Source organism: Calidris pugnax, unplaced genomic scaffold, assembly GCF_001431845.1.
Source record: "Calidris pugnax isolate Ruff unplaced genomic scaffold, ASM143184v1 scaffold119, whole genome shotgun sequence".
Classification (NCBI taxonomy): Eukaryota; Metazoa; Chordata; class Aves; order Charadriiformes; family Scolopacidae; genus Calidris; species Calidris pugnax.
The window spans coordinates 481,588-502,111 of record NW_015090854.1 but is presented as its reverse complement, the minus strand read 5'-3'; the positions used below and the strand labels follow the sequence as shown (position 1 = coordinate 502,111).

At 44.0% G+C, this 20,524-nt stretch overlaps 1 protein-coding gene across 1 annotated transcript in view; it reads left to right on the top strand.

Moving 5' to 3' along the window:
• The first annotated feature begins 6,428 nt into the window (after positions 1-6,428).
• SGK1 (serum/glucocorticoid regulated kinase 1) overlaps positions 6,429-20,524 on the top strand; it is a 63,412-nt gene continuing 49,316 nt past the window's right edge. The window contains exon 1 of the mRNA XM_014943621.1: positions 6,429-6,497. Coding sequence (XP_014799107.1) covers positions 6,444-6,497 — 54 coding nt within the window. The 5' untranslated portion in view covers positions 6,429-6,443. The remainder of the gene's footprint in view (positions 6,498-20,524) is intronic.

Genomic DNA, 20,524 nt, shown 5'->3' with positions numbered 1-20,524 from the left:
GTGAGGGTGCCGGAACCCTGGAACAGGCTGCCCAGGGAGGTTGTGGAGTCCCCTTCCTTGGAGATTTTCAAGACCCACCTGGGTGGTCCTGAGTAAAATGCTCTAGCTCTAGGCAATCCTGCTTCAGCAGGGGAGTTGGACTAGATGATCTCTATGGTCCCTTCCAACTCTAAAAATTCAGTGAAATTCAGTGAAAACCGTGTAGGCAAGTTGTAGGAATAAGGAGCAGGTAGCACCTTGGCACCCACAGATGGTGCCAGCTCCTGCCGGGCTCTCCTCGAGCGGCCACCGGGCAGGTCTGGGCGAGCGGGCAAGCGGCACGGAGCCCCGGCTCGGCGCCTCCATCACAGGCAAAGGCTTCAGAAAGTAAGAAAAACAACTTCCCTGGGCTTAGCTGTGCGGCGCTCAGGTTTCCATTGACGTTTGTAAGATCGTATATTACTTTTCGGAGTGACTCAGTCGAGTTTATTGAAATTTCACCTGCATTTCGCTGAGTCAGCACGGGCTGAGCAGACACGGCTGGATGTATATGAACCTGAACTTTGCCTGCTCCAACCAAGGAAAACTAGAACTGTTTTAATCCTTTTTCTCTTCCAGCGCAGTTGAACAGCGGATGTGCTACCCTATTTGAACTGGTTCCAACCACTTAAGAAAAATATATCCCGCTAGTCCGTTCAATCTCAAAGCTGGATGCTTCTGAAATTTTTCCACCTTCGCTTCCCCCAGACCCTGTTGCATTAAACAGAACAGCAATATGACCAGCCCAATGTCTGTAATCATACTTCTTTTTCATCTCTCAGTACAGGCTGTAACACATAAATAATATGGATATATAATGTGAAAACATCAGGTTAATCCAACATTTTTAGGCAGCAAAAAGTCCTTCAGAGAAAAAGGTGTGTATTTGAGTTAAAACTAGGACTCAGCCTCAAATAAACACTAGTAAGAAAAATTGTTTAGGATTCACCCTGAACTCAGGGACAGCTTGCTGATGTGAGAGCCAGAAGATCCCACCTGCACTTGAGCTTCATAAAATGCATGTCCTGTTCTTTTCTCTCATCATTACCATTCACACAAGTTAAAGCACCGGTGGGTAATTTTTAATTTATGATCACTATGCCGCTGAATGTATATTTAATTGCCATTAAAAGGTACAGCTACAAGATCCATTTGATATAGGCAGATTTTGCTGTGTCAGGAATACCCAGGTCACATTTTGAATGCTTCTTAATACACAGGCAGGCTCGATATCTGCCAAATGAAACACGAGGCAGTGAAACAACAGGTAAAGCTACAACAGAAATTATTGGTTTATTTCATCACTGCAAATGCCCTGAACTTGAAAGCACAAAACCAAACATCATTAGGTCCTAATGAGACCTCAGACTCAGAATTCCATTTGAATTCCTGCCGGAGTTGATGCTGTATGTGACCAAGCCATCTTGAGTGAAAGGCTGGGCTGTGTCCCTTGAATTTTTAAGAAAAACTGAACTTGCAACTCATTGCAGCCCAGGACCTCTCCGCTGTCAGATTGGCTCTTCTTTCATCCGTGCTTTCCCACACTGTGTGCTCCCTAAATGATGTGACTAAAGATGCAGGACGTCAAGGAAGAAAGGCAGAACCAGGTCAGAAAACACTTAACTGATCACCAGGCCTAACTTAAAAAGGACAAAATGAATAGTTCTTCACTCCCCTCAGAATCACGTTTAAATAAATTGTACGCTTCCCGTAATAAAACTACACTGGAAAATGAAGCACGTTTTTTTTCACTAGGAACATAATTATTCTTTTCAACATAGCAAGTCCTGGAACTAGATCAAGACACACAACCATGAATTTACTTGGGGAGAGTAATATATTTAATGATGTGCTTAACAATCATAGAATCAATTATGCTTGGCAAAAATAAAAGCGCTTAAAATCTGCCAGAGTCAAAAGATCAGTTTCAAAACGTGTTTATTGAAATGAAATCCGAAAAAAAGAACCCCTCCCCCTACAAATTCAGCCCACCAACCTGAAGCTAAACAAGTCTGGATAAGGAAAATGGTGAGCCAACAACCTCTCTGCACTAGTAGGGAATTTAGGAGTTATAAAAGCAGAGAAGTTCAATAAAAAAAAAAATGCATTGGCTTTAATGCCTTGGGAAAATGATTCTGCCAAACTTGAAGCACTTGACTTTCGATTCTGCAAAATTTTTTGCAAAATCATGCAGACATGGCACTTGCCAGCCACAGAATCCAAGAGCTGTAGTGAGTAAAAAAGGGGCTGATGTAGTAGGGATGCTCCAGAGCATGGAAGTGAGGGCTAATATCAGCCACCTGAACTGGTGTTGCTAAAAAATGCAAATGGGGAATGCAGTGGGAAGTGGCTCATTTGCCCGCAGAAGGACATCTATTTGCTTGGTTTCCATAGAGAGGAAAGAGAAATTTTCCTACCGTTGTGATTTCCGGCAGGTCAGCGCAGCAGGGAGATTGTGGGTGCATCACTCACGGAGGAGTCACCGGCAGAAGGGTGGTTGGATACGTTTCATTCTGTTTGTTTGTCATACGTGATCCTGGTAACCAGTTGCTGTGACATAGACTTCCCCTGTTAATCAAACACTTGGCATCGTGCTCATGACTAATGTAACGTAAAATGTTTATTTTCCTGATGTAAAGCATCCTCTAATGGCAAATATCATCTCCTAATGAAGCATGGAGATGCTGAAGCCAAGTGCTTTTTCTGGCTTCCTCTGTGGAAGCGGAGTGAGATGAGCGCTGTGCACCCCAGAGTGAGTCACAGAATCATAAAATTGCCCTGGTTGGAAGAGACCTTTCAGATCATCGAGTCCAAACTTCAACCTCACACTGACAAGAACCATCACTAAACCATATCTCTAAGCACCACTCCCCTTCATGGGTGGGAGATTCAGCTCAGGGAGCAAAGAGGCTGTCAATAGGAGGGTGGCAGGGCTGTCAGCTCTGGCTGGCTCACCCTTCCCTTAGACTGAACATTAGGAAGGAATTTTTCACAGAAAGAGTGGTCGGGCATTGGAATAGGCTGCCCAGGGAGGTGGTTGAGTCACCATCCCTGGATGTGTTTAAGGGATGTTTAGATGGGGTACTGAGGGATATGGTGTAGGGGAGGACTTTGTAGAGTAGGGTAGATGGTTGGACTCGATGATCCCAAGGGTCTCTTCCAACCTGAATGATTCTATGATTCTATGATTGCCCCTCTGGGCTGGTAAAACGCGTCCCAATACATCACCATCTATCCTTTGTAAGAAAATGAGAGAGCTTTGATAACAATGAGTGCAAATATAGCACAGCTCATACAGCGATTTCTGCTTTCACGGTACAAAATTACTCGGAAAAAGAGCTCAGAAAAGTCCCTGACTCTTCATTTAAACCCTGTTAGAAAATCCAATACTTTTGATTCACACGGCAGAACAGAGAGAGTCACAGAAGTGAAAGGAAGAGCAAACAAAGCGCACAAGGCTGGCATGGAGCCCTGCGAGCACGGCGGATGGTGCTCGTAAATAGTGTCCTTCCTGCCATAGTGCACCAGGTCCTGGTTGGGGAGCTGCAGATGAGGAGAAGGCAGGGGCAGGCAGATTGAGGAGTCGAGGTCAAAATTTGGGGCAAGTTAATTTAAGAAACTGATTCTTGAATGTAGTGACAGGAAAGAGGGGAGATTTAGATTAGACATTAGAAAGAAATTCTTTGCTGTGAGGGTGGTGAGACACTGGAAGAGGTTGCCCAGAGAAGCTGTGGCTGCCCCATCCCTGGAGGGGTTCAAGGCCAGGCTGGATGGGGCTTGGAGCAACCTGGTCTGGTGGGAGGTGTCCCTGCCCAGGGCAGGGGGTTGGAACTGGATGACCTTTGAGGTCCCTTCCAACCCAAACCGTTCTATGATTCTATGAAGTCAGAGATGAAACAAAAGATACTGCTGTTGGAAAAGGACTGCATAAAGCCTATAGTATTACAGCTGAATACCTGCAAAACCAGTCTGCTTTGTCTCCACAAGCGGAATTGATCCGTCCAGCTGGGAGTATGTGCTTAAGAGCCTGGCTGTGGTGTGTGTCCACACACATACCCTGACATGGCCTAGTGCTTTCTCCTATAGAAAATTGATCCTGACCCTACATGGTATCTGATTATTTTCCCCAATCTGTGCCTTTATCCACATCAGAAACCCTCCTGCACCATCTCAGCTGCTGACATCAAGCAAAGAGAGTCCATAACCTCTTTCTGTGTCGGCAGGTACGAAGGTGGATTAAGAGCCCGATGGTCGGCGTTGAGAAGCACCCCCACACCAGCCTCAAATACCCCGGGCCCACGGTGATGCAGTTACCTCCAGGGGATTCGGAGCTGGAGCCTCCACTGTGCCAGACCTGCCGGAGCGACCACCCTTTCCAACGAGGGATGGTTCCTCAGGAGGACGAGTCCTGCTCCTGGGAGAGCCAGAGAAGCAACAAAGTAAGACACTCTTTCCTCCCCCCAAACTTTGTTTACATATTTCATGCTGATAATGGGTCTGTACTTCCCAGTTTCATAGAATTATAGAATTGTCTGGGGACTTTTCAGATGATCGAGTCCAACCATCAACACAACTCTGACAAAAACCATCACAAAACCATATCTCTAAGCACTATGTCTACCTGTCTTTTAAATACCTCCAGGAATGGTGACTCCACCACTTCCCTGGGCAGCCCATTCCAAGGCTTCATAACCCTTTCAGTGTAGAAATATTTCCTAATATCCAATCTGAACCTCCCTTGGTACAACTTGAGGCCATTTCCTCTTGTCCCATCGCCTGTGACTCAGGAGAAGAGACCAACCCCCCCTGGCTAAACCCTCCTTTCAGGTAGTTGGAGAGAGCCAGAAGGTCTCCCCTCAGCCTCCTTTTCTCCAGGCTGAACACCCCCAGCTCCCTCAGCCGCTCCTCACCAGACTTGTGCTCCAGACCCCTCACCAGCTCCGTTGTCCTTCTCTGGACACGATCCAGCACCCCAATGTCTTTCTTGTAGTTAGAGGCCCAAAACTGGACACAGCACTCAAGGTGGGGCCTCCCCAGTGCCCAGTACAGGGGGATGACCACTTTCCTAGTCCTGCTGGCCACACTGTTCCTGATACAGGCCAGGATGCTGTTGACCTTCTTGGGAGGGACATGGTGTAGGGGAGGACTTTGTAGAGTAGGGTAGATGGTTGGACTCGATGATCCCAAGGGTCTCTTCCAACCTAGACGATTCTATGATTCTATGATTCCCCCTCTGGGCTGGTAAAACATGTCCTGATACATCCCCATCTATCCTTTGTATGCAAATGAGAGAGCTTTGATAAGAATGAGTGCAAATATAGCACAGCTCATACAGCGATTTCTGCTTTCACGGTACAAAATTACTCGGAAAAAGAGCTCAGAAAAGTCCCTGACTCTTCATTTAAACCCTGTTAGAAAATCCAATACTTTTGATTCACACGGCAGAACAGAGAGAGTCACAGAAGTGAAAGGAAGAGCAAACAAAGCGCACAAGGCTGGCATGGAGCCCTGCGAGCATGGTGGATGGTGCTCGTAAATAGTGTCCTTCCTGCCATAGTGCACCAGGTCCTGGACGGGGACCTGCAGAGACGAGGAGAAGGCAGGGGCAGGCAGATTTGAGGAGTCGAGGTCAAAATTTGGGGCAAGTTAATTTAAGAAACTGATTCTTGAATGTAGTGACAGGAAAGAGGGGAGATTTAGATTAGACATTAGAAAGAAATTCTTTGCTGTGAGGGTGGTGAGACACTGGAAGAGGTTGCCCAGAGAAGCTGTGGCTGCCCCATCCCTGGAGGGGTTCAAGGCCAGGCTGGATGGGGCTTGGAGCAACCTGGTCTGGTGGGAGGTGTCCCTGCCCAGGGCAGGGGGTTGGAACTGGATGACCTTTGAGGTCCCTTCCAACCCAAACCGTTCTATGATTCTATGAAGTCAGAGATGAAACAAAAGATACTGCTGTTGGAAAAGGACTGCATAAAGCCTATAGTATTACAGCTGAATACCTGCAAAACCAGTCTGCTTTGTCTCCACAAGCGGAATTGATCCGTCCAGCTGGGAGTATGTGCTTAAGAGCCTGGCTGTGGTGTGTGTCCACACACATACCCTGACATGGCCTAGTGCTTTCTCCTATAGAAAATTGATCCTGACCCTACATGGTATCTGATTATTTTCCCCAATCTGTGCCTTTATCCACATCAGAAACCCTCCTGCACCATCTCAGCTGCTGACATCAAGCAAAGAGAGTCCATAACCTCTTTCTGTGTCGGCAGGTACGAAGGTGGATTAAGAGCCCGATGGTCGGCGTTGAGAAGCACCCCCACACCAGCCTCAAATACCCCGGGCCCACGGTGATGCAGTTACCTCCAGGGGATTCGGAGCTGGAGCCTCCACTGTGCCAGACCTGCCAGAGCGACCACCCTTTCCAACGAGGGATGGTTCCTCAGGAGGACGAGTCCTGCTCCTGGGAGAGCCAGAGAAGCAACAAAGTAAGACACTCTTTCCTCCCCCCAAACTTTGTTTACATGTTTCATGCTGATAATGGGTCTGTACTTCCCAGTTTCATAGAATTATAGAATTGTCTGGGGACCTTTCAGATTGGGTCTGTACTTCCCAGTTTCATAGAATTATAGAATTGTCTGGGGACTTTTCAGATGATCGAGTCCAACCATCAACACAACTCTGACAAAAACCATCACAAAACCATATCTCTAAGCACTATGTCTACCTGTCTTTTAAATACCTCCAGGAATGGTGACTCCACCACTTCCCTGGGCAGCCCATTCCAAGGCTTCATAACCCTTTCAGTGTAGAAATATTTCCTAATATCCAATCTGAACCTCCCCCGGTACAACTTGAGGCCATTTCCTTGGGAGACCGACCTCCCTGGCTAAACCCTCCTTTCAGGGAGTTTTAGACAGTGAGAAGGTCTCCCCTCAGCCTCCTTTTCTCCAGGCTGAACACCCCCAGCTCCCTCAGCCGCTCCTCACCAGACTTGTGCTCCAGACCCCTCACCAGCTACATTGCTCTTCTCTGGGCCCGCTGCAGCCCCTCAATGGTCACCAGCTCCGTTGTCCTTCTCTGGACACGATCCAGCACCCCAATGTCTTTCTTGTAGTTAGAGGCCCAAAACTGGACACAGCACTCAAGGTGGGGCCTCCCCAGTGCCCAGTACAGGGGGATGATCACTTTCCTAGTCCTGCTGGCCACGCTGTTCCTGATACAGGCCAGGATGCTGTTGACCTTCTTGGCCACCTGGACAGAATTGTGCTTGCCTCAGAGAGAGGGGATTCTCTGAAATCCAAAACTCTGCTGACCAAGAATGTTGTTCACATCTGGGCTCTGCTTCCCGTCTTGAACTTTGATACCCAGGGACAGCACAAGAACAAAAGGTTCTTCACTAAAGTGCTGTGGTGTTATCTCACAGTATTTGAATAGATTAGTAGTAACACTCTATTTCCCTGAAGTATTTTCCTGCATTACAGAACCTGAGGTGTAGAGTGGTGGCATTATCTTTCCAAGACAATGAAAAGGACCGGGACTTGTTAATTTTTTCCTTTCTGCCCCACAATTGCAAGACCACCCTTCCTCCAACCCATATTTAGCTATTTCTTTAGAAGTAAGAATTTGGCTCAGGGAGTTTTCCCAAAGAAGAGATGGATGATTCAGTGGGTGTTTTAAGCAGAAGGAAAAGCCCTGGTTTGCCTGGAGTCGTGCTGATGTGTTATAAATGACCCCACCATCCTGTGTGTAGCGCTGAGCAGCTGCACACAGGTGTGAAGGTGGCAAAAGTGTAAAGGGTGAGACGAAATGGTCAAGAAGGGGCTTTTCTGAGGCAGACTTTAGACCTTTCATTCGTTCTTCAGCCCCACCTAATCCTTGTGGAGAAAAGGCGAAAGCGGAACAGAAAGTTTTGCTTAGAGCCCGTCATCCCTGATGGAACCATCCCTGCCTGGAAACGGTGCACACACACACACACACACAAAAAAAAAAAAAAAAGGAGAGAGTTGTAGAAACATAAAAGCAAACAAATAAGAATCTTTCCAAGTACAAAGCAGAGCAAATGTGACAAGGCGTTTATCAGAGCCTTAGCGCACAGCTCACAGCAGAAACATTTTTCCGTGCTACATCTGCTGCATTTTTAAACAGGGAAATTCAAGCAGCAGGTAAAAATGGAAGTCCCGGGCGTCAGACACCCAGCAAAGGCGTTTTGGGTGCTGCATTTTTAAACAGGGAAATTCAAGCAGCAGGTAAAAATGGAAGTCCCGTGCGCTTCAGACACCCAGCAAAGGCGTTTTGCGTGAAACATATTAATTACTCCTCCATTTTACTTCATGAAGAAGATTAACTTCGCTCAGGCTGAAGCATTAAAAAAAAAAAATGAAAGCCCCGAATACGGAGGATTCTGCAAAAATCCTTTGCCTTGCTGTAAATCACATGGGCTCCTGTACAGCTGTAGGGCCTCACGCCTGATTTCCATTAGGTTTTACAGGCATATGGGATAGATTTGGCTGAACGTGGGTTCCCCCAGACCCCTCTCCATGTCTCGTTACTGCCGGCAGCAGAGAGAGGCTGCTTACTCAGCAGCTGGAGTTGGCAACGAGGGGGAGATTTTGCCCACTGCTTTAAAAATAATGTCGTCTGGAGAAGGACTCCTTGGATAAAGCTACCCGGCATAAGGAGTCTTTTAAGTAAGTTAAAGCACGGAGCCTTTGATGTGATTAAATGTAAGGTCACTGCCTCTTTCTCCGCAGTAAAAGCAGGCAGGAAGCTTTTAATAACGAAGGCTGAAGGAGCTCCCTGCCTGACCTTTTCCAGGTTTAAAGAGAGTGGCTGGGTGAGATTCTGTTCAGGGGTTAGGAATGGCACAAACGTGAAACAACTCCCTCCTCTTTGAACCGATGAACTTGAACGGAGACAGTCTATATTTCAAGGAGAAGAGAACGTGGTCTCTGTTAAATCAGCAGGGATCTTGGAGTGCACCAGTTGTCTCTCCTGACTAATTCTTGTTTCTTTTTCCCCATTACTCTTCCTTTTCTGCTTTTCGGTGCTGCAGCCAGGTACCGGGACAGGGATTACAATTCCTTTGTGCTGTGCCCAACACCAACACATACCAGGGTCCTACTGATCCTGTCCTTTGGCTCAAGGGCAAATTAATTCAAAAAAGAAATCAGCTGTGAAATATTATTAAAAGGCTTATTCTAGGCAACAAGCTTTCTCTGACACATTTCAGGCTATTCTGATCAGTTTGAAAAAGGCCTTATAAAAACCAACCTGATTAAAACCACATCACCCAAGGGAACATGTCTGTATAGAACATGTCTGTATTCCTGTTCTTATTTTCAACACAAAACCAGGGAGAAAAAATCATTACTGCTTGTTTACCCTGATGGCAATTATGTAGTAGAGTCTTTAAAAATTGACTTAATGTAAATAAGGTTATATTGAAACTGAAGGTATTTTAAATGAGATGGTTTTTGTTCCTTGTGATATGCTTCCATTTCCACCTCCCCAGGCTTTTCTATTACGGCATGTGTCAGTTGGAGTTTATAAATGATTACTGATGTAACCTCTACTAAGTCTCCTCTATTATTTCTAGGAGAGTGTATTATCTCTGTATTTCACGGCCTTTTTTCTGCATTGTGTGCAGTGGACTAGATAATTTGCAAGCACTGCCTGAAAACCACGCTAATTTTCACATGGCTGACTTACATAGGTATATTATTGTTTTTCTTGTAACCAACGTGGATGAGTTATATGGGAGCTTATATCTGCTTTACCAGTGTAACAGCTGAAGCCCTGAGGGCTTTGGAGAGCTGCCAGGGTAATGATTTACAATAACCATTCCTCGCTTTTCCGTGTCTATCTCGCATACTTCAGGTTGGGTAAAACTCAAACTGGCTTGATGAAGAGGGTTAAATTTCCTTTCAAAATATAAATTGCAGCGCCGCACGATAAATGCACGGTGTAAATAAGGTGGTTTTGAAAAGCGGGCAAACCACCTTTTTTTAGACCTGCTTAGCCCTCCAGTAAATAGGGAGAGGGGAACGTGGTGAAAATTAGGCGTGATTTAAATCTCTCAGATGAGGGTTTACCAAGCTGGGTTATTAGAGGTAAATCATACTCATGTACACACACACAAAAAAAATCCTTTACACCCTGCATGATCTGTGTATCCTGTATTGCTATGCCCTTGTTTCAGACCTTTCTCTAAATAAGCAAAAGATAACAGACTTGTTAACGAGCTCAAAAATATCTTCTTTTTTCTTTTTTTTTTTTGTCTCTCAAACAAAGCCAACAGCTAGGTTCAAGGCTTGTTCTGTTCTTTTCCTCTTTGTCCAAAAAAGCTCCTGCTGCCCTGTCTATCAGCTGGCGTTTGTCCTGAAGCACCACGAACACATCTTTATCCACTAGACCAAAGCCCTGGATGTTTAGAGCTGTCTTTTCTTTCCAAAGCTCAACAAAAACCCCCGCGCTGCCCCCAGCTAAAGGAGGAGAGGAGGGATAAGAGCAAACTAATGTGTTTTCTCCCATTAGAGCAACGTGACTTAAAAGTGCCTGGAGCAGCTCTGTGTGTCCAGTGCAGCCACTGCTGCGTGACTGGGGGCTCAGGGGGGGCTGAGTCCCATTAACTCCAGGAGGCATCAGTCCCCACATCAGGTGTAATATGGTGGGTCTGGCAAAGGGGTTTGGTCACAGAATGGTAGGGGTTGGAAAGGACTTCTGGAGGTCATCTAGTCCAACCAGAGCAGGTCCCACCCAGCACAGCTCACAGCAGAAACATTTTTCCGTGCTACATCTGCTGCATTTTTAAACAGGGAAATTCAAGCAGCAGGTAAAAATGGAAGTCCCGGGCGTCAGACACCCAGCAAAGGCGTTTTGGGTGAAACATATTAATTACTCCTCCATTTTACTTCATGAAGAAGATTAACTTCGCTCAGGCTGAAGCATTAAAAAAAAAAATGAAAGCCCCGAATACGGAGGATTCTGCAAAAATCCTTTGCCTTGCTGTAAATCACATGGGCTCCTGTACAGCTGTAGGGCCTCACGCCTGATTTCCATTAGGTTTTACAGGCATATGGGATAGATTTGGCTGAACGTGGGTTCCCCCAGACCCCTCTCCATGTCTCGTTACTGCCGGCAGCAGAGAGAGGCTGCTTACTCAGCAGCTGGAGTTGGCAACGAGGGGGAGATTTTGCCCACTGCTTTAAAAATAATGTCGTCTGGAGAAGGACTCCTTGGATAAAGCTACCCGGCATAAGGAGTCTTTTAAGTAAGTTAAAGCACGGAGCCTTTGATGTGATTAAATGTAAGGTCACTGCCTCTTTCTCTACAGTAAAAGCAGGCAGGAAGCTTTTAATAACGAAGGCTGAAGGAGCTCCCTGCCTGACCTTTTCCAGGTTTAAAGAGAGTGGCTGGGTGAGATTCTGTTCAGGGGTTAGGAATGGCACAAACGTGAAACAACTCCCTCCTCTTTGAACCGATGAACTTGAACGGAGACAGTCTATATTTCAAGGAGAAGAGAACGTGGTCTCTGTTAAATCAGCAGGGATCTTGGAGTGCACCAGTTGTCTCTCCTGACTAATTCTTGTTTCTTTTTCCCCATTACTCTTCCTTTTCTGCTTTTCGGTGCTGCAGCCAGGTACCGGGACAGGGATTACAATTCCTTTGTGCTGTGCCCAACACCAACACATACCAGGGTCCTACTGATCCTGTCCTTTGGCTCAAGGGCAAATTAATTCAAAAAAGAAATCAGCTGTGAAATATTATTAAAAGGCTTATTCTAGGCAACAAGCTTTCTCTGACACATTTCAGGCTATTCTGATCAGTTTGAAAAAGGCCTTATAAAAACCAACCTGATTAAAACCACATCACCCAAGGGAACATGTCTGTATAGAACATGTCTGTATTCCTGTTCTTATTTTCAACACAAAACCAGGGAGAAAAAATCATTACTGCTTGTTTACCCTGATGGCAATTATGTAGTAGAGTCTTTAAAAATTGACTTAATGTAAATAAGGTTATATTGAAACTGAAGGTATTTTAAATGAGATGGTTTTTGTTCCTTGTGATATGCTTCCATTTCCACCTCCCCAGGCTTTTCTATTACGGCATGTGTCAGTTGGAGTTTATAAATGATTACTGATGTAACCTCTACTAAGTCTCCTCTATTATTTCTAGGAGAGTGTATTATCTCTGTATTTCACGGCCTTTTTTCTGCATTGTGTGCAGTGGACTAGATAATTTGCAAGCACTGCCTGAAAACCACGCTAATTTTCACATGGCTGACTTACATAGGTATATTATTGTTTTTCTTGTAACCAACGTGGATGAGTTATATGGGAGCTTATATCTGCTTTACCAGTGTAACAGCTGAAGCCCTCAGGGCTTTGGAGAGCTGCCAGGGTAATGATTTACAATAACCATTCCTCGCTTTTCCGTGTCTATCTCGCATACTTCAGGTTGGGTAAAACTCAAACTGGCTTGATGAAGAGGGTTAAATTTCCTTTCAAAATATAAATTGCAGCGCCGCACGATAAATGCACGGTGTAAATAAGGTGGTTTTGAAAAGCGGGCAAACCACCTTTTTTTAGACCTGCTTAGCCCTCCAGTAAATAGGGAGAGGGGAACGTGGTGAAAATTAGGCGTGATTTAAATCTCTCAGATGAGGGTTTACCAAGCTGGGTTATTAGAGGTAAATCATACTCATGTACACACACACAAAAAAAATCCTTTACACCCTGCATGATCTGTGTATCCTGTATTGCTATGCCCTTGTTTCAGACCTTTCTCTAAATAAGCAAAAGATAACAGACTTGTTAACGAGCTCAAAAATATCTTCTTTTTTCTTTTTTTTTTTTGTCTCTCAAACAAAGCCAACAGCTAGGTTCAAGGCTTGTTCTGTTCTTTTCCTCTTTGTCCAAAAAAGCTCCTGCTGCCCTGTCTATCAGCTGGCGTTTGTCCTGAAGCACCACGAACACATCTTTATCCACTAGACCAAAGCCCTGGATGTTTAGAGCTGTCTTTTCTTTCCAAAGCTCAACAAAAACCCCCGCGCTGCCCCCAGCTAAAGGAGGAGAGGAGGGATAAGAGCAAACTAATGTGTTTTCTCCCATTAGAGCAACGTGACTTAAAAGTGCCTGGAGCAGCTCTGTGTGTCCAGTGCAGCCACTGCTGCGTGACTGGGGGCTCAGGGGGGGCTGAGTCCCATTAACTCCAGGAGGCATCAGTCCCCACATCAGGTGTAATATGGTGGGTCTGGCAAAGGGGTTTGGTCACAGAATGGTAGGGGTTGGAAAGGACTTCTGGAGGTCATCTAGTCCAACCAGAGCAGGTCCCACCCAGAGCAGGTTGCACAGGAACACGTCCAGGTGGGTTTGGAATGTCTCCAGAGAAGGAGACTCCACCACCTCTCTGGGCAGCCTCTTCCAGGGCTCTGCCACCCTCACAGTAAACACATTTTCTCTCATGTTCATATGGAGCTTCCCATGTTCTAGTTTGTGTCCATTGCCCCTTGTCCTGTCACCAGGCACCGCTGAGAAGAGCCCGACCCCATCCTTTCGACTCCTGCCCTTTAGATATTTGTAAACCTTGATAAGACCCCCAAATTAATTGGTGTCTTGCCCTTTAGATATTTGTAAGCATTGATAAGACTCCCAAATTAATTGGTGTCTCTGTCACCAGGCACCGCTGAGAAGAGCCCGACCCCATCCTCTCGACTCCCGCCCTTTAGATATTTGTAAGCATTGATAAGACTCCCAAATTAATTGGTGTCTCCACCCTCTCTGGCCACTTCTGTGGGGCTGGTGGTGCAAAACAGATGGAGGCTGCCAAGGGAATTGTCCTGTCTTCCTCCACCTGCCTGGTGTGAAAGATTATCAGGGACATTTTCTCTTAGGGTTGTTGCCACCTTTTTGGAGAAGTCCTTTGCAGCTTATTGGAAGTTAATTACTCTCAAAGATGCTTTTGGATCATGGTATTAGACCAAGAGCAGGAATTTATTTTACTATTAAAATCCATTTAAATCTCCTGTGTATATATAGGAGAGGTCTTGATTTCAGTCAGATTTCAGCACTTCTATGACATTTTTTGAGTCTTGGGTCAGAAATGAGGAATGTACCCAAGACAAAGGTTGGTCAATTATTTGAGATAGGTCTACTTACAAATCTCTCCTATAAATAACACACAACTTCTAGAAACCTGCATTTGAAATGGGGTAACAATATGTCTCAGGTGAAATACGTTGTGTAAAGAGGCGTCATAAAAATAAATGCCTTTTAATGGACTAGGAAAATGTGGAGATGAGAAAAAGAAATATGTGACTAGGTCTCCATAAAGAAAGAGTTTGGTGACAGATCTGATTGGGCTTTTTAGGGAAAGACGGTTTTCTCACACATTTTGGATAAAAAGCCCTCCTACATTTAACGATCTGCATTGGCAATGAGGTACCATGTGATTTACACCCTGATAAGTGCTAGTTAATACACAATCATATGCACATACACAATAGAGGAAATGGAAATCCTGAAAGCTCAGTATGGGACAATTAATCTTGGAACCAATATATGTGAAAAGTGCTGCAATAAAACATAATTTGGAAAAGTAAAGTAGGTGAGAAAAAGGAAGTTCAGGTAACAGAATTGTTCAGTGAAATCAAATCTGGAGAGGACTATAAGAGGCTCTAATAAACCCAGGCAAATTAACAACCTGATGGCAGATTACACTTGATAAAGACAGAAACACGGTAATGCACTTTGATGGAATAATTAGAACTACTCAGTACACGCTGCAGGGTCTTAAATTAACTGTGATTTTTCTAGAAGGCAGCCCTGGGTGCCACGGAGAGTAGCTTACTGAAGACCTCAGCTCAGAAGGGTAGCTCAGAAGGTACATCCCACACCCCACAAAGCAGAAACTTTACCCATTCCTTGAGGAGTACAGCCCTTCATTCACAGAATTTTCTTCTGCCCCACATGGAGACACATGGGGGAGGATGTGAAATAATATCAGGGCAACAAATGCCTGGGAAAGGCCTTGGAGGCCAAACAATATAATTTTTTGCCTTCATCTATATGATGAGATCAACTCTGAAGTGGCTGGTAGAGGCCCTGGTAAGTAGGATCCTTTGGGAAGAGATTGCTGAAGAGTAAAGGACAAAGAAGCCAGTGGTGCCATGGGCGTATGGCTCAGGCTGACATTTGATGTGAGAAATGTTGTTGTCTTGCACGTGTTGGAATCTCCCCATGCAGTGATTCAGGAAACACTTCAGAAGATCATCTCAATGAGTTTTGCTTTCCCTTTTGTCCCTTCTTGTAACCAGGAAAAGCTGCTAGCAGGAAAAGAACTATATTTATAGAGTCATAGAATACCAGGTTGGAAGGGATCTCAGGCATCATCTGGTCCAACCTTTCTTGGCAAAAGCATGGTCTAGACAAGATGGCCTAGCACCCTGTCTAGCTGAATCTTAAAAGTGCCCAGTGCTGGGGAATCCACCGTTTCCCTGGGGACATTATTCCAATGGCTGGTTGTTCACATTGTGAAAAAAATTTATTTTTGTCTCCCATTGGAATCTCCTCTGGAGTAACTTGTACCTGTTACCCCTCGATTTTTCCATGTGACTCCTTGTAAAAAGGGAGTCTCCATCTTCTTTGTAGCCACCCTTTAAATACCAGAACATGGTGATAAGGTCTCCCCTAAGCCTTCTTGTTTTAAGGCTGAACAAACCCAGTTCTCTCAACCTTTCCTCACATGGCAGCTTCCCATTCCCTTGATCATTTTGGTGGCCCTTCTCCACTGAACAAACCCAGTTCTCTCAACCTTTCCTTACATGGCAGCTTCCTATTCCCTTGATCATTTTGGTGTCCCTTCTCTGGACCCTCTTCCTCTCCATGGAATAAAAGACTGAACATTAAAAGCAGACTTTAATCATAAGAGTTACAGGAATCTGGAACAGTCTGTCAAAATAGAAGAGTCAAACTTATTTAGAGCTGGAATTTAATATATTCATGTGTAGGAAGTTCTTGCCTTTACACTTGGTTACTCCAGATTTCAGAGTATATTTTGCTGAACTCCCTAAGACTGAAGGATGGGGGTTTAGCTCACTGAGTTTGGAAATTGTACCTTGTTTTCATAAGAGTGACAACTGGAGACATAATCTGCTGGACAGCCCTGTTTTCAATGCTCCATGTTGTATTGACAAGGATACTTCCAACATAATCCAAAGGAAAAAGATATTAAAACCAGTAAAGGAAATATTTGTATACTATGTGCAATTTAGCTTGAGAATCTGGAACGCCATGGCTTCTGTTTGACTATTTTTTCATATACAAGTCAACCCAGTCATCATATTCTGCTCCAGATATGTATTGTAGCACCTTCTGAAAACCAAAGAGAGTTTTAGAAAAGCAAGTGGTTCAGTATGAGCAATTAGGACAGTAAAGGAGGTATTTTGTACTTCTCTCCATTCAGCAACTTCTGGCTGCAGAAAGTCTGTATTTTCTGGACCATCACAAGTCAAAGTTGCAGCTTAATCCTGCAAGTTGACAGTCTCAAAAGGAAAACTCATTTTCATCAGCATAGCTTACAGCTATTTCCTCAATAGTTGTTTCTAGCTGACTGCACTAAAGCTCTTTTAGTTATTGATATAAATGTGTCACTAATGGGTTTTTGATGGAATTTGGAATTGAGTCCATTTGAATACGTATCTCCGCCCACAGGGCTGATGTGTCTGCCAATAGGTGTACTTTAGAAATTTGACCATGTGTATATGTGAAGACTAGGGACTCAAACGTGATTTTATTGCAGATCTTATAGCTTTAGCAAGATGAAAACCAACATCTCAGATTTCTCTGTTGCCCAGATTTCTCTCCGCAGCTGCGAGGATCAGCTGTGAAAGCAACATGGGAGTGAGGTGGGAACAGGCTTTGTTTCAGGGATTAAATCTAAATGCAGTACGTACTTTCATGGTTTTGTAATGGATTGATATAGGGTTATTATGGATAATATTTATTTAGACGAGTAAAAAATGTTTAACACAAAAGCGTTTTCAAATGGAAATGGCAAAGCACAGTTTGCAAATGCACAGGCTAAAATTATGTGTAATTTCAGTGAATGGCAAAGACTGAATAGCAGACAATTGCCTGTGGGGGTTTTTACGGTCCCAACTGACAAAGAGAATGTCTATATAGCACAGAGCATATAAATCAGTTCCATGACTCAACGGAATGATGTGATACATCAATCACCCGCTTTACAAACCTGCAGCGAGGCACTCAGTCATTTGTACATCCATCACAGGTCTGTTCAAGTGCCATACATTTAGTAAATTAATTGGACAAGTCAATATCAAACGCCTAAAAACGTGCTCTCCTTCTTTTTTAAATGCTGGTTCAACACTACTGAAAATAAATAAAATATCTCCTATTTTAAAGAAACTGGTTGTCAAAAGTTTTCCCTAAGGGCATTTGCAGCTAGAAAAAATGATTCTTGTACTTTCTATGGGGTTTCCATAATACCTGAACTGGAAATGACATATCCTTCTTTCTATTTTTAAATACTTTTTTTTTTTTATTTTTAATATAGTGTTTATTTAGCACCTTTTCCACTCAGAGATTAAAATTACTTTGTGGACAGTCATAGAGATCAGGGAAAAGTATCTATTTCTACATTGGTGGTAGCAACCAGTAAATACCCAGCACGGTGGGTGTGAGGAATTTGGGCCAGACACAGTAGACTAAATTTCTGTTTAGTTTTGTCCTGTTGTGCACGACAGACTGATTAGCAAGTGGTCAGACTGATAAGGTCAAAAGATTTACTTACTAGGATTCAAGTACATTCTCTCTTTCTCCTGCTTCTGACAATATTTAGTGCCTCATGAAGGTGCCAAAGACGGTGAGCAAAACCAGTCAAAAAAGACTTTGTTTGAAAATAATGTATTTTTTACAGCCTAAAGCTGTGTTAAATCCATTTGGTCTTCAAAGGTTATATCTAGCAGGGACAACTGCAGTTCCTCCCTTCTATTGGAGTTTGATTTTAATCTGTTTATTGCCCATCTTGTAATCATTGCTTCAGCTCATTTTGAAGATAATTCAGTGCTTCGTAGTAGATAAATAAAGGAGTCTGTTGCATTGTGTGACAAGGTCATAAAACAATCTGACAGGCAATTAATACTCCTCTCTTAAAGAGCAACAGCACGGAAGATAAAACAACTCTCTCACATCCCCTCTGCATAAGACCAGACACAGACAGCTGAAGACTAGGGCTGTAAAAAAGCAGATTATTACTCAAAAACAAGTTCAAACACAAAGGAACAATAAAGCCATGTTATAACATCCTCAGGGAGTCCAGGGCTGCAGAAAGACGGGGGGATGCAGAGGACAGGAGGGGATGCAGAGGACAGGAAGGGATGCAGAGCCACCTCTGCCACCTGGCCAGGGCCAGGGCCATGTCCCCAGCAGGACCATGTGGAGCAGAGGGGTGACCTTGACTTTCCCGTTCCTAAAGAGGTCCTCCCCTGGCCAATTTGGGTCCCCTCCTCTCCACCAAGGGTGATTTCACAGCCTGCCTAGACTGTGCTTTTCAGGATTGGCAAGAGTTAGTCGCGTATGTCATTTCTCTCAAAAAAAAAATATATCTCTGACCGAAAAACAAGTTCCATAAAGAAAAGCTTGTTTCTTGCTCTGGCTACTCTATATGCACCGGTCTGTCTGTCCCAAGAAGCCACAGATATCACAAGACATCTCAAGTGCCTTGACCAGTCTGACTAACACACTAAATAATTTTGTTCTCATCTGAGCATTGTCGTTTTTGCATTCCTTTGCAGTTTATAAACTGCAAAGTATCACTATTTTTTTTTTCTGTCTAGAACTTCCACGTAACCTTTTATGTAGAATTTTCCTCTTTGCACAAAGAGGTTATAATTGGCTGAGACCTCCATAGTAAAGTCATGCATTCTGTAAATCCTATTATAATGTTAGTTAATACACTGCATGCTGCTCATTTAAGGGAATTTAATGCAATTCCCAGATCCCAGGACTCCTCGGTGTCTCCTATCTTAAAACACTGTACTTGCTCTATATCCAATTATCCCCTTTCCATTTTGTGAAATCTTTCCCCCTTGCCCCCCCCCCTAAATAGTCAGCATATCCAATTATCCCCTTTCCATTTTGTGAAATCTTTCCCCTTTACCTCCCCTAAATAGTCAGCGCAAGATGTTCTAAAAGAGTTTTTGTAATGCACTCTCTGGATTTGAGAGATGCATGATAAGTTGACTTTTTGGACCATTTGCATTAATGGAAACATAATTATTTCCAAAGCAGCAGTGCAGCTGCAAAAAGAGTTTATATGGCCTATATTGTGTCACACCATATTGACATTACCATTACAAAAAAAACCCCAAAAACCAACAAAAAAAAACCTACTCAGTCTCAATTACACTGTTTCAAAATTATTTTGGAGCCTTACTGGTAAAGAAGGCACTGGTTTTAACATCCTTTCCTAGTTTTGCATGAGTTGGGGAATTGATTTTGGAGGGGAAAAAAGGACATTTTCCTGATAGAGAGCTCTGTAGGGGGCTGTCATCCCATCTGATGTCTGCAATAAGAGGGAGTCAGGCCCATGGGACTTCTATAGATTAGAAATGCCCAGTTTTAAGAAACAGAAAATTAATCCAAACCCTTCTAATTAAGAAATCCTTAGCAGTGAGCTGTCATGTGAAACCATGCGGGGTATTGCTTTCCCATGGAACAAAGGATTTTCTTCTATTTGCAGATAAATGGATTTACAGATAGAATTAAAATCACACACACAAAAAAACCCACAACATAACCAAAAACAAAACAAGCAAACCAAAACAAAATGAAAAACCCAACACCAAAACAAAAACCCCTACAAATGTGTTTGGTGTGATAGCACCTGATGACAACACCTGCCTTCTGGAGCAGAATCTATTGCCTATAGTTAATCACAGAATGGTTTGGGTTGGAAGGGACCTTAAAGATCATCCAGTTCCAACCCCCTGCCCTGGGCAGGGACACCTCCCACCAGACCAGGTTGCTCCAAGCCCCATCCAGCCTGGCCTTGAACCCCTCCAGGGATGGGGCAGCCACAGCTTCTCTGGGCAAGATACAATACTTAAGTCTTCTATGTTGCAGAGACAGGCGCTCCAGAATAGTGCAAGGAAGCAGAAAACACAAAAAGAGGCTAGACATATTTCCCTAAACCATGAAGAAGGATTAGCATGAAAAAAATGTTGCAGAGACAGGCGCTCCAGAATAGTGCCGAGCAAGCAAGCAGAAAACACAAAAAGAGGCTCGACATATTTCCTTAAACCATGAAGAAGGATTAGCATGAAAGAAGGACCTTGAAGAGAATGCAGCAGGATTCACTATTGCCCTGGAAAGATAATGAAAGATAAGAAGAAGAGCTGCTAAGAGTGGGTGCCTCCCCCATATTATTGCTGAAAGCGTGAAGTGGAAGTCTGAGGAAAGGAGAAACTGTAATTTAGACACCTTTTCAA